The 27,804-nt window shown below is 43.1% G+C and overlaps 2 protein-coding genes and 1 long non-coding RNA gene across 6 annotated transcripts; 2 read left to right on the top strand and 1 right to left on the bottom strand.

Moving 5' to 3' along the window:
- Window positions 1–891: 891 nt before the first annotated feature.
- On the bottom strand, window positions 892–7,461 carry RPP38 (ribonuclease P/MRP subunit p38). 3 transcript variants are annotated; one of them, XM_053265997.1, is made up of 2 exons: window positions 7,171–7,461; window positions 892–1,959 (listed from the first exon to the last, which is right to left on the bottom strand). In XM_053265997.1, exon 2 carries the CDS (start codon window positions 1,926–1,928, stop codon window positions 1,086–1,088), a length of 843 nt encoding a protein of 280 aa, XP_053121972.1. In that variant the 5' UTR covers window positions 1,929–1,959; window positions 7,171–7,461; the 3' UTR covers window positions 892–1,085. The 3 variants fall into 3 exon arrangements, with proteins under 3 accessions (XP_053121972.1, XP_053121974.1, XP_053121973.1); XM_053265999.1 differs by lacking the exon at window positions 7,171–7,461 and adding an exon at window positions 7,074–7,093; XM_053265998.1 differs by lacking the exon at window positions 7,171–7,461 and adding an exon at window positions 5,226–5,339.
- LOC128331935 (uncharacterized) lies at window positions 7,259–10,339 on the top strand. The gene is made up of 2 exons (XR_008310474.1): window positions 7,259–7,380; window positions 8,679–10,339. It is a non-coding gene; the product is annotated as an uncharacterized LOC128331935 (long non-coding RNA).
- A 619-nt stretch (window positions 10,340–10,958) lies between these two features.
- Window positions 10,959–24,737, top strand: ACBD7 (acyl-CoA binding domain containing 7). 2 transcript variants are annotated; one of them, XM_053263966.1, is made up of 4 exons: window positions 10,959–11,116; window positions 24,144–24,261; window positions 24,362–24,424; window positions 24,507–24,737. In XM_053263966.1, the coding sequence occupies exons 1-4, from the start codon at window positions 11,105–11,107 to the stop codon at window positions 24,578–24,580; spliced, it is 267 nt and encodes an 88-aa protein (XP_053119941.1). In that variant the 5' UTR covers window positions 10,959–11,104; the 3' UTR covers window positions 24,581–24,737. The 2 variants fall into 2 exon arrangements, with proteins under 2 accessions (XP_053119941.1, XP_053119939.1); XM_053263964.1 differs by lacking the exon at window positions 10,959–11,116 and adding an exon at window positions 11,178–11,324.
- Window positions 24,738–27,804: the final 3,067 nt, after the last annotated feature.

Genomic DNA, 27,804 nt, shown 5'->3' with positions numbered 1-27,804 from the left:
AGTGGCTAGATGTTAGGGATTATGGGAGTTGTAGTTCAACATCTGCAGGAGGGCCAAAGCTGTGCGGCCCTGATTACACTCATGCAGCACCAGTCTGGATGTAGGCCATTGTCTTTACTTTGTCCCTTTTCCAGAAAGGTCAAATTACAGAGCACATTTGGCGTAGACAAGTGGTGATATGACCTTTCACTGTCCTCTAAAGACAAACTAAGCATAAAGCTAAATTTATAGGGATCATTTTCCCCCCCTAACTACACATCCTGTAGCTCATCCAGTTCTTGCTGCCATTACTTTCTAACTCTCCATACAACTGCCTGTTTATACTATAGCGGTGTATTGAAGTACAGTTACTCTGAACAGCTCTTTAAGTTGCATTACTGTTTGAGCTGTTGAGGAGCAACTTTTGTTAATATTCAATAGCATGTTATTGATCTGAACATGGAGCTGTAATCTCTGTTTAGGATATCTGCTTCGTGGGATCCGCAAGAACATCATGACCTGCATCCAAAAGTCCACATTTTAAATGTATTTTTTTCTTGCAAGTATTTGGACTAATTGATATGCTGGGGGAGGGGGGGGAATAATATATTAAAGGCCAAATGCACCTAGGCTCAATTCCGCATGCCTTCTTTGACCACAATGCAAGTGTCCAAGAGAGAAAAGCATTAAAACGGAAGAATGTGTGCTATCAAATTTCCAGATGTTATGTGATTCCAGCAGATGATCAGCTACTGAGTCTATCAGTACAGATGGCTGTCTGAATAAATGTATCATTTTCACATTAAATTGTTTTGAATTACATTTTAAAAAATTCCGTTTTGTTCCAAGCACTGAAGTGGCAAGTACCCAAAAAAGCACCAAGTCATTAATTTGACTTTCTCAAAACAAGTCTTGAGAATTTTGTAAAGCAGTTATACTTTAATCTCTGAACAAATCTATAAGCTCAGTGAAGATTTAAACAGTACGTTGCTTTCTTTGTATAAAATCAATACAGGTACAAATCTTGCTTAGTAGTTCTATAGGTTTTTACTAACACACAGGTGGGAAAGCATATATAACAGTGGGATCCAAATCAATCCAACCAGTTACTTTGACATACGTTTCTTAGTTTTGGGAAGCTTCCTCCGCTTGTTTGGATTGGGAACTATTTTTTTAATTTTCAGAGTCTGCAGAGTTGCATAAGGAGAGGTAATCTTGCTGCTGTCCATTCTTTTCCTCTTCTGACTGGCAGAACACTCTTCTGGTTTTGACTCTGTGGACTCAGCTGTCTGCAGGTCCATTAGATTAGAATCTTCACTCACGCAGGACTGGCCGGGTCCATGCTGAATCCACGGGACATCTAGATTAGGTATTCGTGGAATAATCACTTTGGCTATCTCTGCAAAAGCATCAGTGTTCCTTTTAAATCCCAGGGCTAGGACAGATTTTAAGCCAAGAACTGGTGCTAGACTTTCACTGAGGCGTGGAACCTGGCCAGCTGGGATGGCTCGACTTGCACTGAGCGGAATGAGGTGTGAAGTGATCATAGCAGGTTTGACAGATTTGCACACCAGCACCAGGAGTAGCTCATCTTTTTCCAAAGCTCTCGTTACTTCATTGATCCCAATGGCCAATTGGTTTCTGATATGTTGGTTGGTCCAGCCATGTGCTTTTGTGTCTTCCGGTTCATTTTCATCTTGAAGTTTGCTGGTGTCCGCATGACATTTTTCTTTATCTTCTTTTTTCCCTGAGCAGGGTTTTCTCCTCCTCCTAGTCTCTATCTTTTTAAATCCATTTTGTTTCAAAACTTCTTCTAAAGCCTCCAATATGAAGTGCATGTCTGCTCCACTGAGTGTACTCCACTGAAGAGCATAAGGGCTATTCAAAGAGGTCTTTACAATCATTGGCTTTGATTTGCGGACTGATCCTTTCTTTTCCTGAATAGACATCTTGATACCCAGTTATATTTTGATGCTTCAGCTGTAAATGAAAAGAGGTGATGAAAGCAAAGCCAGAGTCTAAATGTCTAAACATAACATTTAGACAGGTACAATTTGTTATTCCATTCACTCTTATCTTCTGCTAATATGCTGGGTCAGTACACTTAAGTTCTTGTTATAGAAATGTCTATGAAGAAGTCAAGCAGTTGTTAACTGTTAAGAAAAAAGGGACAGAAGACAGTTGCCTGTGGAGAATTACATGCAACAAACTACAAAGGTAGCTGGGAGATTTGCAAATGCTGGTCAGGGGAGAATTTAAAGGTGTAAGCAACAATGAATGCATTCCATTTGATGCTGAAAATATATTTCAGAAATATTGCAATTATGCTCTTCAGAATCAAAAGATTGGAACTGTTGGAGTGGGATGTACCTCACTGAGTACTCTTCACCATGTTTTGTTCTGCAAATTTGACTTGTGAATGTTCAAGGGGACAATCTTCTTGAATTTGTACTAGACAAGAAAAAATGTTCAACAGCCAGTCTCAGGTTATCCTTTTAGCCTTTAAGAGCAGAGTGTTATAGTACATACCCCAGGACTAGTTTAATAAACTGAAAACCTAGAAGCAAAAGCCAATTCTGCTTCAAGGAAGATTTGGGTCCTAAATGTTAAGAGAGTATGGGCATCTTGACGGGATACTCACAGAAACCCAATTTTCAAGTCACTTTTGAAATAATTCAGTTCACCTGAATTTAGATCAACTTCTACAACTCATTAGCTGATTTTTCTGCACAAGCCCCATTAAAATTAATGGGAACAGCAGAAGGGCACTATTGCCAATTACACCCATAGTCTGCATTTTTGAATTGAATCCAATACATAAGTGGGTTAATTTCAGTAATTACTCCTAAAATGTTATATATGGCAGTGCATTTGTAAACTTTACTCCAAAATGGGTCTCCAACAGCTTTTCTTCACAAGGATAAATTTACAGTTGCCAGACAGCTTTTGAAAAAAATGGCTTTAGCCACAGATTGATGCTAATTCTTGGCATAGCTCTTTCTTTATTAAGAACTTTAGTTTATGACAGCCACCATCCTCCATGCTTGCACATGAAAGTACTGCAGGAGATGTGCTTCTTCTAAGCTAGAGTTCACACAAGTTAAACTATTGGCATACTTAAAAGCAGACTATTAAAGCAGAATATCATATGCAATTTTTACCTACCTATTCAAAGCAGCTGCTCATGTGTCAAAAGTAAGAGCAAACACAAGAGATCTCCGTCTCAAAAAAAACACCACATAACAAATTGGAGAAACCTGGGAAGTAAGTCCAGTGGTGTCTTAAAGATTAATGTATTGCACCAAACACTTTTGTAAACAAGGGGTGAGGAGGGAGCAACTAATTAGAAGACACCATTGTATGTGCCAGCTATTCTAGCACAAAGCAAGTTACCACTCTAGTTAAAATTAGCTATGAAAGCATGTGCAAAGACAGCCTTGGGTTGCCTTTTTAAAAAAATACAGGAAGAGAGAAAATGTAAGTAGCTGTGCTGGTCTGTTTTAAAACCCCAAAAGCCTTTATACGGATCAACCAAAATGACCAACAAGCTTTTGAATACTCCAGAGCTCTTATCAAGCTGGATATTAAAGCAAGAAGGGAAGCGGAGCCAAAAAAAGGGGGGTGATGGTGGCAGGCCCTTGAGGTCTGCAGCTTAAAGTGTTGGACTAGGACTGGGGTGACGAGTTCAAATCTCCATTCAGCCATGAAACTCACTGGGTGACTCTGGGCCAGTCACTTATCTCTCAGCCTAACCTACCTCACAGGATTGTTGTGAAGAGAAACATTACTATGTACACTAGACTCCTTGGAGGAAGAGTGGAATAGAAATGTAGTAAAAATAAATAATAACTAGCTGGCCCAGAGTACCTGCACGCTCCTTGCACCGCGTTCCTCCCACCCCTGCCACCCCCTGCCGTCCAGGATGGCAACGGAGGTGGCAAAACCTCCTTCCTGGCCCCACATGGGCCAATTTGGGGCTGCGCCCCACCTCAAGCCACCCCATGGCGGCTGAGAGGACAGGCGACAATGGGGCGGTGGAGATGGTGAAAGCTCCTTCCGTGGGCCCGTCTGCTCCCCAAATGACAGGTCGGGCCGTTTAGGGCCCATTTCGGGGCTCTCTAATTTTGCGGCTTTCACAGCCCCCTCCACCGCACCCTGTTGTCGCCATCTCCGCCACCATTCCCACCTCAGATTAAGGTTGTACATGCACGCCCTGCCCCCACATTTTTATTGGTCGTGGCTGCAGCAGGGGCGGGGCTTGCCACATACGACCTTAGTGCATTAGATAGATAGATAGATAGATAGATAGATAGATAGATAGATAGATAGATAGATAGACAGATAGCTGGCCAACATCCTAATGAAGCACACATGCAGGAAAGGAAGCAGCGGCTATATTCCAAATTAAAGCAGCATGGGCAGCATTTTTCACCAATCTCCACTTTCCTCTGAAGCTCTCTGTGCCACTCAAAAATATATTCCTAGTGGTCGTGCAACCCCGCCCTCCATGAGTGCCTGTGCTGCTTTAGTTTGGCGCACATTTTATTTATTTCATTGTTTAATTTCTATACCGCTTTTCATGAAAATAACCCCAAAGCAGTTTATAATATAATTAAAACAATGCACAGTACAAAAAGTACAGATATTAAAATATAAAAATAATTTATCTCTATAAGTTTATATAAAACAATGACAAAAAAAACCCCAAGGCAGCAGCAGTAAAAACAGTTCTCATATAAAAGCCCGGGTGAAGAGCCATGCTTTTACTTGTTTTCTAAAAACTGTGATTTTGTGCATCACTGAGTGCCAGCAGCTTGAGACTAGTCTGCATTTTGGTGAAGGACTCTAAAAGTCTGGTGTAGCATTACAGCCCACAGTGAGCTGGAGAATCTCATTTTAATCATCATCCAATGTCCATAAGAACGGGGGAAACTGAGTTAGGCCCTTATTTGTAGAACCTCAGCCCCCTCCTCTGCAATCCTGGAAATAAACCCCAATCTCAGTAAAGAAGAAGCTGTAATCCAGAGCTGCACAATTTTGGTCCTCCAGCTGTTTGTGGACTACCTCCCATTATCCCTAGCCACAGTGACAAACAGTCAGGGATGATGGGAGTTGTAGTCCAACATCTGTAGGAGGGCCGAAGTTCTGCAGTCCTGCTGTAAACCAAACAATGGAATGCCAAGCGTTGCAATAGTTCTAACCAAGAAAACCACATGGCTCTGTGGTCTCCAAGAGTCGACACCCACCGGACAGCATAACCTTTCCTCTTCCAAGGACGTCTAGCTTTGAGTTCCACCTCTGCCATAGATGTATTGTGCAGAAATAGGTAAGCAGCAGCACACTGTAGCACCTATCGTAATATTGGAATGAGCCTGATTTACTTCACAGGGCTGCTGTGTCATAAATGCAAACAGACTTTTGAAGCACTTTTGCAAATTATTAATACTGCTAAGGAAACAAACAGAAACAGTAGTAAGATAAGTCCAATTCTGACATTATGCTGTACGAGCATACAGATGTCCGTACATGTGTTTGTGTGGGTGACTGGACCTGTGTTCCTTTTTAAAGTGAACCTGGAAACAAGACCTTCATATGCATGGTACGGATAGGAAATCTATGTAGAATAGAAAAAGCATCGATGCTTTTAGACTTTGGTGCTGGAGAAGACTTTTGAGGATACCATGGACAGCCAGGAAAACAAACAAATGGATCATAGAAAAAAAAATCAATCCAGAATTTTCAATTGAGGCACAAAGGACTAAGCTCAAACTATCATACTTTGGACACATTATGCGAAGACCCAGCTCCCTTGAGAAGTCCAGAATGCTGGCAAAAGTTGAAGGAAAGTGAAGAAGAGGATGACCAGCAGCAGCAAGGTGGATGGATGATTATGACAGTAATGAATGCACCACTGCGAGACTTTAAAGACCAAGTTGAAGACAGATCATCCTGCAGAGAACCTATCTATGTGGTTGCTAAGAGTTGACACCGACTTGACGGCACTTAATCAATCAACCAACCGCCTGTGTTCAACATAGGTGAATGATTGTACCTGTGTACACTGTACATTCACTGCATGAGTGCTGCACATAACATGTGAATGGGCGATAGTGTTCTCCTTTTACAGCCAGATATAGAGAGCCAGTGTGGTGTAGTGGTTAGAGTGTGGGACTAGGACCGGGGAGACCTGAGTTCAAATCCCCATTCAGCCATGATACTAGCTGGGTGACTCTGGGCCAATCATGTCTCTCAGCCTAACCTACTTCACAGGGTTGTTGTGAGGAGAAAACGCAAGTATGTAGTACACCACTCTGGACTCCTTGGAGGAAAAGCGGGATATAAATGTAATAATAATAATAATAATATAAAACCTATCCCTTTTTAAAGTTTGTTTTAATGCACTGCTTACTTCCAGCGTGTTTTTACAGTCTGTCAGTTAGAGCTGACAAATTCATCAGGGGCCTGAATGAATTCGTACAGACACACCAGCAGGGGAGTTATGGCTACCGCCCAATGATGTGGAAATGAGCTGGGGAAAGCAGCAAGCGGTAGTGAAACGTTCTGTCCTGTATCAGAGTCCAGGCATGAATGCTCCCATATATCTCCCACAATTCCTTGGAAGGAGAAAAAAGCACAGGAGCGAGAGGGCCAGGTGCTCTACCCTGGTCCTTCTGATGCGGTCGTTTTCTCCTTGCGCAACGAGTTTCCCAGGCGAAGCAGCATTGAGGCATACCTGGCTGCCAACATGCCCTTATGTGAAATGGGAACACAGGGGCATGTTAGCAGGTATAAGTTTGGGGCGGGGGAGATAGAGTGTATCCCCACTATTGAAGTGGGGCCGCCAGACCTAGACCTCCTCTCTAGCACGAGGCACCCTTGATCAATAATACTAGCAGCAGCAAATACCTCCAGTCCCGACCGCCATCCCCCCCCTTCCACGTGGGTCTCCGCACACCACCAACTGGGCTACAACCTATACCGCTCCCCAAAGCAGCAAACCCGGCGCCGCCTGACTGTACTGTCTGCGCCACGATTGCTCCGGACTCCCTCAAGAGCTGTACTCCGCCAGCTTTCCCCGGCCCCGCCGAACGAACCCCAGCAGCAGCAGCAGCAGCAGGCATCGCCCCACGGCTACAGGGGTAGCTCGGATGACCCCGGAGGGGCTTTCCTCTCCCCCGCACAGAGACTCACCCGAGCACACAGGCAAAAGCGCTGACGCTCGCGCTCCCGCGCCGCTTCTCGACGGGCGGCAGCTTCACTCCGGCGCTGCAAGGAAGCTCGGCTTGCACGAAAGCAGAGGAACCTGGAGAACGCTGGGCTCGCTTCTCGTGCGCCAGTCCGAGGACTCGTGGAGGAGGAAGGCTTACAGGCCGCAGCTATTCTCTCCGCTGGCCTCCAGAGGTCACTATTCGGGCGTTCCTCGTTACTTAAAAGGCTGGCCGGCTGCTCAACGTCGGCCCTCCTGCAGATGTTGGCCTACAACTCCCACAATCCTTGGCCACTGTGTGGCTGAGCAATATGGGGGTTGTAGACTAAAAACAGCTGGAGGGCCGAAGTTGAGCAGCCCAATCACCTGGTCTTCCCAAGTGAGCATGCAAAGCAGAGATACACAAACTTGGGTCTCTAGACTACAACTCCCATTGTCCCAGCCACAAGGACCATTATGCCTGGGATGATGGGAGTTGTAGTCCAACTAAGTCTGGGTCCCCAAGTTTGAGAACCCCTGACGTAGAGGGTTGTAACCCCAGCCTTTTCCTATTTATTTTGTTTCGTTTCATTCTATACTGCTTTTCAGCATCAAAAGTTCTCCAGTTGGTTTACAGAGAAAATGAACATCAATAATAAGATGTTGCAATAATCAGATGTTTTGGACTTACAGTCCAAAAAGTAAGACAAGGTAGACATGGGCAGTAGCCACTGGAGAGATGCTGTAATGGAGTTGGATACTAATAGTTGCTCTTCCCATGTTAAATATAACAGTCACTAGTTTAAAATATGAGTCACTTAGGTTAGGGCTGGGCGAGAAGTTCTGCCTGAAACCTTGGAGAGCCGCTGCCAATCCGTGTACTGTAGACAATTCTGAGCTAGATGGACCAGTGGTCTGACTCAGTATAAGGCAGCTTCCTATGTTTCTAAAAGCTGCCTCTTTGACCAGTGAGAAATTTAGAAAATGTCTAGACTGTTTTTTTGTTTTTGTTTTAATTATATGGAACATGGCGTACAACAGGCCTTGACAAAGTTTCTTTGTATCTAGGAGCCAGCCCAAAAATTTAGGAGGCAGACAATGGATTCTTGGCAAAATTACTGGACTTAGTGACGGACATTGTGAGGTGGAGGATAAATTGGCATTTCCTTCTCCCTTACAAGTTGCATACTTGGAGAACAGAAACAGAGCTGCCTGGAACAAATAAAGATTTTATTAAATTACTCTGCTTCTGAATATCCTAGTCTAGGCACCATGGCTCCAAGGATTTGTCAAGCCCTGGTGTGCACTAAAACAAAATTAATTAAAGTAACAATTACCTAATAAAAACAAAAGCAGCAGCACTTTTTGCTGTGGAGGTCGGCCCTCAGAACCCAAATATAGCAAGAGTTAAGGGTTCTCACCTCTTTCTGATGTCAGGGCTTCTGTATAGCTTTCTCTCTTAAGGCATCTCCATGATGGGAAACACGTCACCTGTTGCATTTCTACTCAACAGGAGTCCCACCAGGGAAGAAGATAAAATGTGGGCTAGGGATGTGCCCGAACCATGGTCCGAAGCGCGGTTCGAGCACTCCCAAGGAAATTAGGAAGGGAACTTTAAGACAAAGGAGAGCAAGTGTTTACCTGTCCACAGACACAATGCGCATGCTGATGGCTTTTTGGAAGGCGCGCCACCCCGGCAGGAAGCTGGAAGAGGTGGCAGAGAGCAGGTAAGCACCTGCTTTCCTTTGTCTTATAGTTCCCTTCCTAATTTCCTCGACAGTGCTTGAACTGCGGTTAGGGCACATCCCTAATGTGGGCATTTAAAATTAATACTGGCTATATGCCAATAGCAAACAAGAAAGCATTTCATCAAATGTGACCTCCACGTTCTTATCCAATAAGCATATTTAAATAAAGCTAACTTTTGAGTATCTTAATGAAGCATTTAATTAGTATCTGAATTTGCTCTATAGACCAGTTTGGTCTGTAGATAACTATAGACCAATTATCCCTCCAGTATGCTCAGTGAAGAGTTCTATGTAACTAAAAACATTGCATACTGTCACATCAGCAACACTTCTAAATGTCCCCTTGGCTTGTTCTGAACCTCCTAGTTTCTAAAACAAAAATAATGACAAGCTAATATGGCTCAAAGCTGATTAATTGCTTAGCTTAAGGTTTAATTAATTCACATTTCCCCCCTTAATTTCCATCAATCCACAATCTCCAATTAAGCATAAAAATCTGAAGTGAACTGCAATCATGCAAGGAAATGAACAAGTTAAGCACCTCGATTAATTACTCTCACCAGTATCAGAGGCAGGGAGGCTGGACTGGAACTAATTATTTTTGGGACAAGAGAGAGACTATAAAGATATTCCAAGACAGGACAAGACAGCTATGGTTCCAGAATGGTTCCTTTTCTGTTTATGGGGGATAGGTGGTCTCATCTTATAGCACAATTGTGGGATGGTGCTATGTGCTCTTTGTACCCTCAGATGCACATATTTTCTTTATGCCTAACGTTTTAGATTATGCTATGCTAGCAGATTCTCTCTAGAGGCTTTTCTTGTGTGTCACCCCTGCTAGATTGGCCTGTGAGAGAAAAGGGAGGACAGAAGAATAAATCAGCTTTGCCTAACGGAGTTTCCATCCATGCACACAGCTGTGTTGCATGCCAAGATGGCATGAAACAATTAGCCCCTCTTAAAACCTGTATAGTTAGTTGTCGACTTTTCTGCATAGATTACATAATTCAAATGTTTAAATTAAACATGCCTCAAGTCAGGACTAATGGATGGTAGCCGAATAGAGCACACCAGCCTAAAGTGTGGGTGGACTAACTGATGAACCTGCACTACAGAAAGTAAACATTAGGTGGCACTGAATGCGCAGATTTCCCACCCCCTAACTCTGGATGTGTTCTGGGATGTCCATTTTATTAAGAATATGTACATATCTTTTCAACAAAGACAAGCAGCAGTTCACACAGGAAAGTTGTAAGGAAAAAATAGTGCTAATTATATTATAAGCTTTTTGACATGTGGCTATTGTTTTAATTTTATTGTTGGCATTGGGTTTTGTTACACTTCAAGTTTTCTTTGCCCCCCCCCGTGCACCCTGTTTAAAACATAATTTTAATAATGTAGTTATTAAAATGTAATTGTAATACTGTATGCTGGCTCTGAAGCTTTGTGAGAATTTGGGAAATAAATATTTCAAATAAATAAATAGAGACCAAGATGGCCCAAGAAAATAATTAGAAGAACGTAATGTTTGTGTGTGCTTCTATTGTATGAATTTTGTGTGCATTTTATGGTAGGTGCAATATTTGTAGGTATATATATATATATATATATATATATATATATATATACACACATGAAAAAGAAAATAGTAATAATACAGAAGAAATGTATCATTTGCACAGCGTGCCTGAAATCCTATGCACACTTCCCTAAAAGCCCTACTGAACGCGACGCGACTTGCTTTCAATTAATCATGAACAGAATATTGCACAGTTTAATTCAGCTGCCATCTTCTCATGGAAGCTACAAGTCATTACAAGTGCTTTGGCGTAACACTCATGTCGTGTTTTGCAAGCAAGTCTGTGGCTCATGTGATGAAAAACGCGGGAGGCTCGCAACGGCCCGTGGTGATTAGTCCAGTTCCTGTTCAAAGCTCCGCCAACAGTTTACAAACGTGCGCAGCAGGCTCACGGCCAGCTCGCTCGCTCGCTCTCTCCTTGGAAAAGATGTTTGCCTCAACAAGCACTCTTTTCGGGTGCTCTGCTCAGCCCCTGGGAATGACGTCACAATGCTCCCGGTCCAATGAGGGCGTTTTGCGCAGCCTGGGCGTATAAAGGGGCTGCGGAGAAACTAGCGGGCTGATTGCAGAGGGCTTGCTTTTTGAAGGTGATTGGGTGAGATTCCTATCAGCATGACTCTCCAGGTAAGAGACCCGTTGGGGAAAAACTGCCTTCGGGCATCCAGGGAGGCGCCTTTCCCGGCTCTGCAAACAGCCTCTGAAAACAGAAGTTTAGCAGCAGCACGGCGGGGATTTTGCAGCTGCGGCTGGCAGCGGCAAGTGACTCGAACGGCACGGAAGCTTTGGGTGGGATGTGTGCGAACGGGGGATGCATGCATTTAAAGATGGAAAGGCAAGAATCATTAAATGCACCTATGCATGGGGTTGTGGAATTGCTTAGGGGTGGGACCTTCTTTGTGAATTGTTTAAAGGATGGCGGGGGAAGTAATGGTCGGTCCATCGCTCAGGTATTGCTTGTTTAAAGGTTGCCTACATGCACGCCTTTAGCTGCCAGCGATGCATTCTCTTTCGGGTTCTAGGCCCTGCTGCTTGCATTACAAGTAACCCTCCGTGCTTGCTCCAGAGGAATCATTTTAAGGATGGCAGCCCTTCACCAGCTTGCTAGGCTGTATCCTGAAGCATCTCACTTGCCCCTATTTCCAGCTGATCCGTACGAGTTCTCCCATGCAGGCTGCTCTTCTTGGGTTTTCTGACTTGCAAACTTCAGCACTTTCCCAGTTACTCTAGGACTGGCATCGGCATCCTGCAGGCAGCATTAAGAGGAAGAACGCTGCAGACGAGTGATGTAGCTGATGAAGGCAGCAGCTGCATCCTCATAATCCCTCACCAGAAGCAATCCGAATGTAGTCCGTCACTCAGCAGCTTTACTTAACAGCCTGTACTGGGGCGGAATCTCCCAAATAGGGATTTGAGGGCTAAGTATGATTGCTGTACAACACGCACAGGCTTTGTGAATATTTGCACAATGGGTGGGGATGAGGCTGATCCAAGACCTGGGTGCAATTTAAATGCCAATTTATAGGGGCAGCCTCTCTTTCACTTCATTCAGTTATAAATGTAAAGGGGGGGCAGCAATTTAAATACTGTAAACAAAATTGAAATGTCAAGTTAATATTGCATTTGCATAATAACATTGTACAATTGAACAGTATACCTTAAGATTAAAAAAAAATCTCCATATGATCACCTTTTAAGTAAGACACTGCTTTGAGCTCCTCGGAGGAAGAGTGGGATATAAATGTAAGTAATAAATAAATAACAAAACAAAACCCTCTTAAAGTTTTTTACTCTGTAAATGACTTGTGAGCGTCTTCCTCTTTCTTGTGATGCTAGAAATTAAAATCCAATATGGGAAGACAGTTATGCCCCATTTAATAGTCATGTGTTTTTCTAAGTAAGGAAAGTGATTTCTCTGAATTATGTGATTAGAGATCATTAATGACATTGTCATCATTATTTCTAAATTGCAGTGTCCCTTTAATATAGATTCTCTAACCTAGAAAGAGAGAGCATTAGAGTAGCTTGGACCGAGAAATTCTGCCGTGTGTAATGAAATTTAGTGGATAAACTCAAGGCATCAGCACTAAAATGTGAGCTCTTTTAGTCTTAAGTGCAGAGGTACTAGCTAATACATCTTTCTACAGCACTGTGGAGACACTGAGTTGGTCTTGTGGTAGTAGCAAGCATGAATTATCCTATTGCTAAGCAAGGTCTGCCCTGGTTGCATTTGAATGGGAGAGATGTGTGAGCATTGTAAGATATTCCCCTCAGGGGATGGGGCCACACTGGGAAGAGCATCTGCATGTTTGCATGCAGAAAGTTCCATTTTCCCTCCCTGGCATGGCATCTCCAAGATAGGACAAGATTTATTTATTTTTAATTTTATTTTAATAGGACAAGATTTTTTTATTGAACCAACAAACTACCAAAGCATACAGTACGTTGCCAAAGCACAATTATATACAAAGTGGTTGTTTGTACATGATATATCTACAAAGATTTACACACAAGGATTTGGAAACACACAAGTTATGAAGTATATGCAGGTAGTACTGTAACTCGGGGCAGAGAGAAGTCCCTGCCTGCAACCTTGGAGAAGCCGCTGCTCGTCTGTTAGGCAGTACTAAGCTAGATGGACCAGTGGTCTGACTCAGTAGAAGGCAGCTTCCTTTGTTCCTATCCAGAGAAAGTTCTGTGCAGAGGAAATACACAAATGGGGGTTGAGCTCCATTCTAAAGCACCTTCTTTGTATGCAGAAGGTCCCAGGTTCAATTCTTGGTATCTTCAGGTAGGGCTGGGGAAAGACACCATCTCAAATTGTGGAGAGCTACTGCCAGTCTGTGTACTGAGCTAGATGGACTAAAGGTGTGTGGCATATATATTAACCATCCACGAGCTTTGTATATAGTACACCTAAAGAAGTTTAGGCTTGGATGTTTTTTTAAACAGGATCCCATACCACCACATGGCAAATGACTGATTAAACTAAAGGTATTTTTAAATGCAGTTTCTGATACTTTATGAGGGATCTGTTGTTCAAATTATCCCTGCTGGACATGCCTAAGACCTTGGGCATGCCTAAAACAACTTTTAGGATCCTGACCATTGTTTGAACATGAACTGCTGAAAATAACATTGTTTAAAATAACTTGTTTAAAAGTGGCATAAAACAGCTATTGAATATTGACAAATCTGTTGAATTAGAAAGATGGCTACTTCATGAGAAAGAAAAAAGGATATTGCAGTTTTAAAATAAGTTCCTTATGTGCCCCAAAAGATTGACAGGTATAGCTGAACCCAATATATAATGACTTAATACTATCAACTAGCTAAACCCATGCAGAAGATCTGCATGCTAGTACTTGATTGCTCCCCTCACCTCAGAGATCTCTCCACCCTCACCTGAGCTGCTTCCTCTCCTCCATCCGGTTGCTTCCATCCCCTGCACCCCTCTTGGTCACTCCTCCATCCCTTTATTCCATCCCCTCACCCGTCTTGGTCGTGGCTGCAGCGTTGCTGGTGTCTATTGGCCAAGCTGCAGCCCCCTAGCCCCAGAGACCTCCCCACCCTCACCTGAGTCCTGCTCCTCCCCACAGGAGCAGCAGTTGACTGGGCCCTTCCTCACTGCCACCACCGCCATGGCCCCTCATTCCCCCCAGGCTGCTGACGGGCTTGGGCCATCCCGTGCGTGCCTGCCTCTGCCAATGGCCTCGGTAGCCCCAAACAGCAGGAGTGGTTGACTGGGCCCTTCCTTGCTGCTGTCACCATGACCGCTCATTCCCCTCAGGGGTCCCTCGCCCTTCTTTCTCTATTCCCCTCCTTTTCTCTCTCTCTCTTCCACTCACTCTTCCCCTCTGTCTTTCTTCGCCTCCCTTCTTTCTCTTCCTCCCTGAGTTAACAGATCTTCTTCATCTTGTTTCCTCATCTAATTCACACAACGGCAGCCTCCTTCTCCTGAAGGGGCTCTTTCGTCCCTCATGACCCCTCTCTTTGCAGACCACTGCCCACTATCCTATATCTATCTATCTATCTATCTATCTATATTCCTCTTCTCTACAATCAAGGACATCTTCTGACCGGTAACACTTGAATTCCAACTGACCTTAACCATCACAGGCTCCTCCTCCCTATCTGCATATGGAATCCCCACTGTCCAATCACCATGGTGCTTCTGCTCTCACAGGCTCCTCCTCCCTATCTGCATATGGAATCTCCACTGCCCAATCACCACGATGCTTCTGCTCATGAACTCTCGCAAGAGCTGCCACTCATGGGATTAGCCATGGTTACCCCTTAGAGAATTAGATAGATAGATAGATGGATAGATGGATGGATGTATCTCAGTAAAATAGGCCACAGAGAAGAAGTGTAGAGAAGAGAAATTTGTGGGGAGAAATACTGGTATTAATGGGGGGGGGCAGTTGCCTAATGATGCAGTGGGGAAATGACTATCAAGCCAGAGGTTGCTGGTTTGAATCCCTGCTGGTATGTTTCTCAGACTATGGGAAACAACTATATCGGGCAGCAGCGATATAGGAAGATTCTGAAAGGCATCATCTCGCACTGCGCGGGAGATGGCAATGGTAAACTCCTCCTGTATTCTACCAAAGACAACCACAGATGTCTGCGGTCTCCAGGAGCCAACATCGACTCGACGGCACACTTCACCTTTACCAGTTGATGAGAATAACGAGAAATGGGGAAAGAATTGAGTTTTTAATTGTATCGAGCCTAGAGAAAACATTCATGCTGTGGTGTCATGACCGCACTGGAAAAAGTGAAGAATGGGTCCCATATTTTATAATCATTTTGTTTCTTATCAGGGAATACAGTGGTCCATTGTTTCATTTCTGTGATGCATTATACTTGTTTCATCTGCTGAATGTTTGACTAGTGAGAGGTTATGGCGACTTCCACTGTTTGACAATCAGGTGTCTGTGTGCTAACAAGAGCAAGTAGGTTAAAGTCTGGTTTTTAGTGTTGGCTTTGTGCCCATTTGGAAGGCTTCCTACTGAGTTGGCACATTATTTCTTTGTGCTTTCTGCAGTGTGTGTGAGTGTGAATAACAATTCCAGAATGCAGTATCTCTTATAAGAGTACAGTGGTCCCTCTACTTACGAAATTAATCCGTTCCGAATGCACATTTGTAAGTCGAAAAATTCGTAAGTCGAAAAGCGGTTTCCCATAGGAATGCATTGGGAACGGATTAATGCGTTCCGGAGCCTAGAAAAAAGACCCAGACCCCCAGTAAGGCTTGCAAACTGCACAGGAACATTTCTTTTCAAGAATAAACAGGCAGGCAAGTCAAGGAAACCCCATCTAAAAATTTGTAAGTCGAGGAAACCCCATCTAAAAATTTGTAAGTCGAGGAAACCCCATCTAAAAATTTGTAAGTAGAAAAAACCGCATCTAAAACCGGATCTAAAACTGCCGTTTGTAACTCGAAAAATACTTATGTCGAGTAGTTTGTAAGTCGAGGGACCACTGTAGTGATGCTTAATGTGACCTTAAGTCAGAAGTTTATGTGGGACACGTATATGGTAGCTACAGTACATGTGTTTATTCATGTATTTGTTCAGATTCATGGATAAATCCATGTATTTTGCATTTTGAGGGCAGTGAACAATGAGCAAGAGAAAGATTGGAAAGTAGAAGAGATTATATAAAATTTTAAGCATGTGAAAGTGCTTCAGGTGAGACCAATTCAGCTGCCTTATACCAGGCCCTTGGTCCATCTAGCTCAGTACTGTCTATACTGACTGGCAATAGCTCTCCAGGGTTTCAGAACTGTACTTCCCAGCCATGTCTGGAGATGCCAGGAATTGAATTTGGGGCCATCTACATGCACATTTGCTCTACCACTGAGCTAAAATATCTTCCTGGCACAAAGACTGCAAGTGGAGCAGTAACTTCCAGTCTTGTCTTCCTTGGCTGGGTGACAATGGCCCAAGATCATCCAGAACCAGCAAAATAAACACTGCTTAAATATGTCTTAACCTTTAGTTTACACTACTTCAAAGTGAAAAGTAGAACTTTATTAGTGATTTTAAAAAAAGAAAATAGGAATCCTTTTTAAATGGTCAGTTGCATGAGCTAAATAATAAATCAAACTTAATGTGATGTAATCATAATATAAGACAGCTGGAATGTGGTCTGCAGTTCCTAGAAACTGAGCAAACAAAAACCAGCCTTTCTATTCCCATATACAACACGACCCTCTTGGAGATTGTGGCCAAATCTCCTAGAAGCACAGTTTACCAAAATTCACACCACCTCTGAGTTCTTCCATTCATCTAATCACAGTCTTCCCCTTAAGAGCTGGCACTGCTGTAGTCACCAAAGCTGAACCCTCAGTTTTAGATAATTAAATGAAAGAAATGCTTTTCAGACAAAACCCATTATTTTCCTTTTAAAATGGTTTATTTCCATATTTGAGAGGATGGACATAGAATTCAGGACAACTTGCTCCAGTATAGTATCCTAAGCTCAAAGAAAAATGAAAGAGACTATATTGACTATTATGCACAACATATCGTTCCATCAGTAACCTGGGGATGCTGACAAAAATGTTATCTCTTAACCAAGGTAGTAATGAATATGAATACGACAAATATTTATATACTGCTTTTCAACAAAAGTTCTGAAAGTGGTTTACATAGCTATAAATAAAATAAAATAAAATGGTTCCCTGTCGCCAAAGGGCTCACAATCTAAGAAAGCAATATAAAGTAGACACCAGCAGTAGCCACTGGAGGGATGCTGTGCTGGGAATGGACAGGGCCAGTTGTTCTCCCCATGCTGAATAAAGAGAATCGACACTTTTAAAAGGTGCCTCTTTGCTCTGTTAGCAGTGGACCTTCTCAAATTGTGTACTTCCTTAGTTCTGACAGTCTTGGCCATTACAAAAGAGAGGGATATAAGCAACATGTAGCTGCTGTTTGCAGTAGGGATGTGCGAGCTGGACTCAACATCGAGCCGGCCTGGTTTGGGTGGTCTGAGTTTGAACTGGACCACCCCCGGTTCAAAGAACCAGCTCGCAGGCCGGCTTGCTGGTTTATACTTGTAAAGCTGGCTGTGGTCCATAAGAATTCTATCTCCCTTACCAGGGCCCCCGTGAGACAGTTGACTTATATTGAGTGTGTATTTCTGAGGCTGGGAACTAAGGATAGATTGAGGATTCTCTCAGTGTACTGTTCACCCCGCTACCCAACTGACTCCCTAACTGAGCTGGTTGCGGGGTTGGTGTTGGAGTCTCCCAGGCTTCTGGTGCTGGGGGACTTCAATATCCACTTTGCGGCTGACTTGTCTGGTGCAGCTCAGGATTTCATAGGAGCCATGACAACTATAGGCCTATCCCAACTAGTTTCTGAACCAACTCATATTGCTGGCCACACACTCGATTTGGTGTTTTGTTCGGATTGCGGGGGTTGTTCTGTGGGTGGGGGATCCGGTGGTTTCCCATCTGTCATGGATGGGCCACTACCTGGTTAAGGTTGGTTTCACAGCCACAACCCACCCATGCAGGGGTGATGGACCTATTAGGATGGTCTGCCCAAAAAGGCTGCTGGATCCTGCAGGTTTTCAAAAGACCTTGGAGGGTTTTGAAGTTGGTGCAGCCAGTGATTCTGTTGATGCCCTGTTGTGAACCTGGAATAGGGAACTCACCAGGGCAGTAGACATGATTGTTCCTAAGCGTCTCTCCCGACCTGCTTCAGAAATGGTCCCATGGTATACCAAGGAGCTGTGAGGGCTGAAGCAGTTGGGTAGGCAATTGAAACGCAATTGGAGGAGAACTCGTCTCGAATTTGACAGGATGAAGCATAGGACCCATTTGAAGGCTTATGTAGTAGCAGTGTGTGCAACAAAAAATGGATTTTGGTCAGCCCGCATTGCATCTACAGGTTCACTCCTTCTGCTTCAAAACAGTTCCCTGCGGTATTCTGCTGTGACACTTTTAATGGGTTCTTTGCAGATAAGATCCCAAGTCAGCCCGAATACAGGACTCCACTATTTCTGCAGGGTCTATGAAGGAGGTGCCCAGCAATCCCTCTTGCACTGTTTGGTTGGATCAGTTTCAATCTGTGACTCCTGAGGATGTGGACAAGCTGCTTGGGGCCGTTTGGCCTACCATTTGTTCTCTGGATCCTTGCCCAACTTGGCTGCTGCTATCCAGCAGGGAGATTGTTGGAGGTGGCCTAGTCTATTATATTAATTCTCCTGGGTGTGCCTTGGAATGTGCGTTCCAGAGCCCAGCTGATTGGCTGGGTGGCGGATGTGCCTGATTAGCTGAGGCACACTCAGGAGGATTGGTTGCCATGGTGGAGGCCAGAGGTGGCGGGCCTGGCCAGCCGTGGAGGCAAGGCCCAGGAGGGGTGAAAGAAAGTGGGGGCAGAAGTGGCAGTGGAGAGGAGAGGTGGCTGGGCCCAGAAGCAGAGACTGGGGCGGGGGGGGGGTAACCGCCGGCCCCAAAGAGCGCACAGATGCTCTGTGCGGGGTTGGCTAGTTAATGTCATAAATGCATCACTGAGGGAGGGTAGGATGCCTCCATGTTTGAAGGATGCAATGGTTAGACCTCTCCTTAAGAAGCTTCCACTGGATCCCTTAGCAATTGATCGTTATAGGCCAATCTCCCTTGGTTGGTCAAGGTGATTGAGAGGGTGTGCCCAACCTGCTCCAGATGGTTTTGGAGGAAACTAATTATCTAGACTAATTATCTATTAACAGATAATTAACTAATTATCTATTTAGAGCTGGCTATGGGGTTGAGAAAGCCTTGGTCGGCCTGATGGATGACCTCTACGAAGTGTGACTCTGTTGGTCGACGAAGTGTGACTCTGTTGGTTCTTTTGGATCTCTTGGTGGTGTTTGATACCATCAACCATGGTATCCTTCTGGATCACCTGGGGAAGTTGGGGATAGGGGGCACTGCTTTGCAGTGGTTCTGCTCCTATCTCTCGGGTAGATTCCAGATGGTGGAGCTTGGTGACAGTTGCTCCTCAAAACAGGAGGTGTTATATGGAGTCCCTCAGGGCTCCATTCTGTCACCAATGCTTTTTAATATCTACATGAAACCTTTGGGTGAGGTCATCACGAGATTTGGTGCTGGGTGTTATCAGTATGCTGATGCCACCCAAATCTACTTCTCCTTTTCATCTGCATCATCAGGAAATGGTGTTAATTCCCTAAATGCCTGCCTACAGACAGTAATGGGCTGGATGGGGGATAACAAATTGAGACTGAATCCAAGCAAGATGGTGGTGCTCATTGTAGGGGCTCAGAATCTGAGAGATGAGTTAGATCTCCCTATGCTGGATGTGGTTTCACTCCCCGGAAGGAGCAGGTGCGCAGCTTGGGAGTACTCCTGGACCCAGGCCTCACCCTGGTATCTCAGGTGGAGGCTATGACTAGGAGTGCTTTCTATCAGCTTCAGCTGATTCGACAGCTGTGTCCATTCCTTGACGAGGACTATCTCGAAATGGTGGTGCACCAGCTGGTAACCTCCTGGCTTGACTACTGCAATGCGCTCTATGTGGGGCTGCCTTTGTAAGTAGTTCGGAAACTTCAGTTAGTTCAAAATCTGGCAGTCAGACTGGTCTCTGGGGCAACCTGGAGAGACCATATTATGCCTGTTTTGAAATAGCTGCACTGGCTGCAGATATGTTTCTGGGCAAAATACAAAGTGCTGGTTATGACATCACACATAAAGGGTGTGTGGCCTGGGCTGCCAAGAGCCCGAACGAGCTCTCAGCACGTCATTTCAGGCAGCATCGGCTGCCTGATAGGACCTTTTCCCCTTTCTCTCCCTCCAGAGAAGTTAAACTTCTTGTTTTTGTTTTTAACTAATGTTTTAATGTTGCTTTTTTATTGTTGTAAACCGCCCAGAGACGTAAGTTTTGGGTGGTATAAAAATATGTAAAATAAATAAGACCTGGAGCTACCAGAACAGCGTGTTTTTCTCTAGTAGTAATGACTTACATCGTCCACAATTTACAAAACCTTTAAAAAAATAATTTAGGATGACGTTCTATTGTGGCACATAGGATATATTACCATGCTTTTTGTTACCACTATTCAGCCTCATTTAAGATTTATTTACTTCATGAGCTGAGCTTCAGTGGGGTGGGGGGCATTTTAAAATCTTGTCTCTGGGCCCACTCCAACCTTGCTACGCCCCTGCAGACCGGGTTGGTTCGAATCTGGTTCAGATTCAAACCGACACAGCACACCCCTAGTTTGCAGCAGCATTCTCATGTTGTACTTAATGTGGTGGTCAAATGGTGGCTACCAAGATCCAAATTTTTTCAGAGCCATTAACCTCATTGATTCTAGGGATGTGCAAGAACTACAGTTTGAAGAGTGGTTCGAGCAGAGTTCGGGAGTTTTAATAAAGAGGAGAGCGGGTCCTTACCTGCTCTCCACAGCCCCATGCAGCTTCCTGCAGCGGTGGTGCGTGTCTCAAGAAGCCCCATGTGGCACCAGCACAATAAACACTACCGCATGCTTCTGCTCCAGAATAATATTCACATTTGGGTTCAAGTGTGCTTACACACCATGCAGCAATCCATAGCTCTAAGAGAGGTGTGCTTTCTGCTGCAATTAAGCCTAAAGTATACCTGCACTGTTTGTGAAGAAGGGGCTGTTCCGTGTCTGTAAGCAGTATGTAAGCCAGTATTCATAACCACTAATCCAGATTAGCATTGCCCATTGATCCATGGCAGCGCTATTAATCTATGGCAAATACTTAAGATCCATTCATAAAAGTGAACTACACCGAATTTTTGCCTTACAGTATACTTGCTATCTAGTTGTTGAAGATGAATACAACGGGCTAAGTAGAACAAAGCATTGTATGCAATAAAATAATAATGATAAAAAATTGAATTACTGGGGACAGGGAGGAAAACATCCCAACCAAGGCTCATTCTATTGAGGGAGAAGCTATTGAATAGAATTGGAATTGGGCCAGGTGTCTTTAGTAGCTGCACTGCAGGTTTTACACACACTGTCCTAGATTCATTCAGTGCTGGAGCTTGACTCCAGAGGTCTGCTGATGCATGCTAAACTGGTGAGCTCTGGGTCCCTCTATGAGCTGCTTTATTTTGGAAGGAATGCACTTCTAATTGCTTCCTTTTCTGTTTTACCCCCTGATTAAAAAACAAAAACAAAACATATTTGCACACACGGACACACACACACATAATCTCATATTCACTTTTCCATTTAGAAGTTTCTGGATGTCCTTTTTTTGTTGAAACTGTAAATAGAATCCTTATTCACACTAAAAAAATTTTTGCCTACTTTCTGAAGGGAAGAAAACCTAAGTGGGGTGTCTGTCTGTCCATCCCAACAACATTTTACATTTACAGTCCATTCTAAACTTCACAGTACGTGGGAAGGGAGTTCTGAGGTATCTGACAGGTATTTCCTCCACATCTTGAAAAAAGATGGAAGTCAGTCAGTCACAATATAAGCAGTGCCCTTTTAGAACTCATGTAGTGACAGGAACTTTCCCCACTAATTTTCTGTGGAAAATTCATTTCTAAAATAATGCTCTAAGTGAAGGGGAAACTAAAATGGTAATTGCATCAGTACTAGAACCATTGTTTAATGACAGAGGTTGCAGCTTAAGCATCTTTTCTGAATCAGATTTGTCTCAATCTTAATTGGAACTAGAACATTTAGGCACCTCTACAGACAGTATTAAGTTCTCACCGCACTCGGTGAGAAGTCCTCCTGCCCCTATTATGTCCCAGAACAACATTGCTCTGCTGTTTGCGCAGAAGGGGGATTTTAGCTGATACATCTCAGAGCACACACTGCGACTCAGAGGTAGGTCTCTGAGGCTGTGTGACCCTCTAGGATCTACTTCCAGATCACATGGTGTGCTTCCGGGGGAAGAGGGCTTCAGCAAAACCCTCCCCCACCCCGAACTGGGAAGCATGTGCTTTGCACTACCCTGCAAAAAAATGCAGTATTGGCATCCACGGTAGCTCCTTAGGCTGCATGTTGGCCAGTCACATTGAAATGGAAGGGTGATCTCAGTGAAAGAAAACTGAAGTTCAGAGTCAGACCAGTAAATTAGCAGATAATAAATAACAATTGGACAGCATCTAGATTAAGTCCTATTAAAATTAATGAGACATGACCAGGGGTGTAGCAAGGTTGGAATGGGCCATGGGACAAAATGTGAAGATGGGCCCCTGCCATCTTGGAGGACCCACACCTTATTCTTCAGAAAGGCACAAGCTGTCATCCCGCTGGTGGGCCCTCCTTCCTCAGGGGCCCAGGGACATTTGTCCCTCCTTGTTCAATTATAGCTATGCCCCGATCATGACTAACTTATCTCATTGATTTCAGTGTTGCTTAATCATGACTAACTTGTTTGCATGTTGACCAGTACTATATATCATCGGGCATACTAAAAAGCACTGTGGGTTTTTCCCCCTCTTTATGTTGTTTAAATCTCTTTACTGTTGAGATGTCATGTTAAGATCCATACATGTATTCCAGTGTACAATATGTACCTGAATCCAAGACTAGGTTTCCCCCCAGGTTTTTTGATATTAGAAATCAGGAGCTCATCTTAAATTCAGAGCCCTGTTCCTTTTGAGTAAACGAAGGAATAACCTGTATTTAACCTCTACATTTTAAGGGGGTCGTCTTAAATTTTGAGTCATCTTTGTCATCGATAAGAATTGTTGACAGCACTTAATCAGTCAATTGATTCGAGTAAATACGATACATAATTGCCAAGTGAATTTGGTTGGAATACAGCCGTTAAACCACATATATCAATAGATTCACACACACACACCATCAATTAGTTCAAGCAGCTGGTTACTTTAAAAAACTTCTGAGTTTTTTATGTGGCATGAAAAATTAATATAATGCACTTTTAATTGTGTGCTGTTCTGGGGTGTGTGTGTGTGTTTTACAAAACATATTGGTCAAACGTGCCACATCAAATCACAATCTATTTTGGGCATTGGGAAGATTTGCTTAGCAATTTATTATGAGACTAATTGTTATGCAAATAAGGGAAAATTTTGCATGGGAGAAAACTCTCATCACTGGTGTTGGCACTAGAGTTGAGGAACTTTCTCCTTAAAGAGATTAGACAGACTGCCTCTCTCTGTCCTTAGACAGATAGTAGTGATCATCTTGTTCTGTATTCCTGGACTGCTCCTATCCATTTTTAATTTGCTGATGTTTTGTTCTTATGTGTTGTAATCTGTGTCTTTTAAAAGTGATGTATAAGTAAGTAAATGTATTAAAATTAATTAAAAATAAACAATGGATCAGAGTGACAGCACAGGGGGAAAAACTGAAGGAAAATAGCTGTCACACAACTATAATGGGATGCAAATGCTCAGAGGCTGACGTACTGTGCAAGGCTCTGTCAGCCTAGAAATGGCACATTTGCGCAAGATGGAACAATTGCACACATGCATTTGCACATGGAATTGCGTTTGCACAATTCCATCTTGCACTACTTCACAAATGTGTCATTTCTAGGCTGACAGAGCCTTGCGCAGTATGTCAGCCACTGAAAACAGATGCATCCTTGAATGTCACCAAGTCCTTGGAAGTTGTTTAGTGATATTTTTAAACTAAAGGAAGTACTTTATACTTCCATTCTCTTTCTCACCAGACTGACTTTGAAACTGCAGCGGAAAATGTAAAAAAATTAAAGACCAGACCGACAGATGATGAACTGAAGGAACTGTATGGACTCTACAAACAGTCTATTGTGGGAGACATTAATATTGGTACCTTTTTTATACACACACTTTGCTGGTTAGTTTTAATATATCTGTATTAAAGATGCACATGCTGATACTGAGCAATTTGTGTTTTGTCTTTTGACAGAGTGTCCAGGAATGCTAGACTTAAAAGGCAAAGCTAAATGGGAAGTATGGAATGAGAAGAAAGGTTAGAATAATTAAAAACTTGATTTCGATTAAGTGTGTGGGAAATCAAATAAGGATTCATGACTGCTGGTTTTCTGTTGCAGGTATGTCAAAGGAAGATGCCATGAAGGCTTATATTTCTAAAGCAAATGAGCTGATACAGAAATATGGGATGTAGAATTTCCTCAAATATATAAACTCTTCTAGAAGTTAATGACTAGTCCGAAGACAAAAGCAATACTAACTTCCAATCCGACATGAAACGCTATTAGTCATTTAACAGAACACACTATGATGCTAACTGAAGTTGTTTGCAATAAATTTTTTACTTAGTACATGTTTGGTTTGATGTTTCCAACTAGTTAAACACCACTCATGGTTAAGACAATTGAAACTTTTGCATAAATTTTTCTGCTGCTGTTGTCAGTTTTGAAGATGCAGTCACACAATTTCTTAATGGGGAATATAATAATCCAGCTGTTTGGTATTGAGGGCTAACTATGTGTCTGATTTAGGTTTCTGATTGATCTACTTCCTGCAGAATACCTTGAGCTTATTGTAATAAATAAATTCAGAATTAAATGGAGACTGGGTAGCATCTAAAGTAGTACGTGAACTTTAGAGCATGCTGAAGTGCATGCAGTGGGGAAGTGAGATTTACAGATTCCCTCTACAGCCCCTCTGTTCCCTGGAAATCTGTTCCTGAGTGTCCCCCAACCCAGGAATGTATCTCTTTAGGGCACAGAGGTCTGCATAAGGATGAGAAGAATTGTTCTAGTCTGTATGCTACCCAGCTATGGAAAGGCAAACACATGTGCACAAAGATCTTTTATAAGCAAAAGGTCACTGGGCTAGTTTCAGAAGACATTACAGGCATTCAGTTCTGATAAGGGACGCAGATGGATTTGGTGGCAGTACTCGACACTGGAGTTCTGCAGTGTTGGCACAATGTCATAATTCATGCTGTTGCAGTCTGAATGCAGGAAGGATGCTGCATTCAGAACACATTCCTGGATTTCCCTGTCTTTGCTGATGTTTAGCGAGCATCTAATGCAGTGGCTCAGTCAGACCTTGTTTAATGACCAGGAACACCTCTGTAGGCTTGGTTGGCAGCTGATAACATACTTAGGAAGACTTCCTATGACCAAATTTGAAAGTTTAATACACTCTTTGCTACATTAATAGGTCGTATGTCAGATGGCCAAAACAAGAGTAACATCAAGGCTTCATTTAATGAAGGTCCCATTGACTAAAGTGTAACCGCCCTGAGCCATTTTGGAAGGGCGGTATACAAATCAAATAAATAAATAAGTAAACTAACTTACTGCAGAGTAAATATGCATAGGTGTGCACTGTGCTGCTACAATTACTGTGGTTTAGATCAGGTGAATGAAATCCAGTAACACTGGTGCAAGGGGCATAATGCATAATTTATGGGGAAAGGTGCAATGGCTGTAATGCATACTGTTGGTTTAAACTGAAGTGCGAGGACTCGGCTGTTGAAAGCTCCTAAACTGCATTGAAAAAAGAGACTGGTTAACAACTGAGTTACAGCCCATGGGAAGTTACTTCACTAGGCCTTAATTGATGCTTGCTAATGAGATGATGCTCTGTTATGTTGGGCTTTTATATTTCCCCTTAACTGATTGGCTTCATGGAATGTTAGAGCATGTTGTTGAATGACTTTGCATTCACCACTGAAGAACTGACAACTTTGTTTTTCAGAACACAGCACTTTTTCCTTAACCAGTAACTTTAAAGAGTAGCAGTATGAGGGAATCCTCACATAGCAAGCAAGGAATCCTAAACAGGGCCGGTCTGAGTGATTCACCCATTTTGCCTGCCTTGCTAGTTTTCGCAGTCTGTTCCTTTTTATAGTCTTAGGAAGGTAGGAAGTTGGCCTTTATACTGAATCAGACTAGTGGTGGTCCATCTGTCTCAGTATTGTCTAGTCTACACTGGCTGGCAATGGCTCTCCAAGGCTTCAGACAAGGGTCTCTCCCAGCGCTACCTGGGGAACCTTTTACCTTCTGCATGCAAAGCAGATGCTCTGCCACTGACCTATAGCCCCATTCCTTCTGTGTGGTGAGAGCAAGGGGAAATGCAGTGGGGAAAATACCAGATCACCTGGTTGCTTTTGATGATTGCATACACACAACTGACTTGAGGGGACAGAGACAAGGAATCCTCGCATCACAGAGATATCCAAGTCCATACCACTCCCCTTCTTTACTTGCAGGCCAAAAGAGACACTTAGATCTGGCAACCTGCCAGTTCCTTCTCCTCCCACATTTTTCCCAGTTGCTTAAAACAAGTTACAATAGGTTTGCTCTGACTGTTTGTTCCTGAATTATAGTGTTGCAATACCTCAATAGCACTAATACAATTTTAAAAAACTATGACTTCACAGCTTTGATCTGTGTATAGACAAGTTGATATATTTTACTGGATCAATTAGTGCTGGCAAACTCACAGTTTCATCTTAGGCAAGACTTAAAAACTCGGTTCCACAGAGTTACTCAGAAATTGCATGTGGCTTCAAGCTCATAAAACCCATGTAAATGTATAACCCTTGAGATAATTTTACATGTCAGGTGTTCCTCTCATTCCATTCTTGTTCATTGCTGAAACACCCCATTTATTCGGCAGAACTGACAGTATTCTACAGTGCAGGATTATATTTACTGAATGTTTTCTGAAATCTACTCAACAAAGACTCTGATTGTTTCAACATTTTCCTTTCTTCGCAAGTTTGAAAGTTTGGACAGAAATTGGACGTGACTTGCACAATAAATTCAATAGAACCATTCAGTGTTCAGTGGCCTGCTTTATACTAATGCTAATGCCTCTCTTTAATGCCTGGTCAGTCTTCTTTCCTTCTTAGAAATTCAATTGTGGGCCTCTTACAGTGCTGGTATAACATGATAGGCATGGGAATTACTTTTGTTGGTAACTGGATGCTGTTGCACTGTCTAAAAATAATTGAATGATGTTTGTGATAATAAATTTTGCATATTGAGAGGACTTCAGATAATTGCCATTCACTTTTTTGCATGAAATATATTTGCTACCTCTGAATACACCTTTTGTGGCCTTATACTGAACATACCTATTTTGTGTGGACTATGAAAGAAAACCTCCCAAAAATACAACTCCTTTCTAATAATTTTTTTTCTGACTACCTCTGCTTCATGGTATCTAACCTCACTTCCAACAATTAATTATACTCTTAATCTGGGGTGGGGAAAGAACCATCCACATTTTATTCAACTGTCAAAAAGTTTGCCCCATTGTGCAAAATGGACAATGGCACTTCCATCACAAGGTAGACAAATGTGCTGAAAATAACACTGGGGATCCTGAAGAAAGAAGTGATAATCTTTTCCTTGCTTAAATAAAATT

The sequence above is a fragment of the Hemicordylus capensis genome, chromosome 6, assembly GCF_027244095.1.
Source record: "Hemicordylus capensis ecotype Gifberg chromosome 6, rHemCap1.1.pri, whole genome shotgun sequence".
Classification (NCBI taxonomy): domain Eukaryota; kingdom Metazoa; phylum Chordata; class Lepidosauria; order Squamata; family Cordylidae; genus Hemicordylus; species Hemicordylus capensis.
The sequence above is the reverse complement of the archived record's forward strand: the minus strand, read 5'-3'. Positions and strand labels throughout refer to the sequence as shown.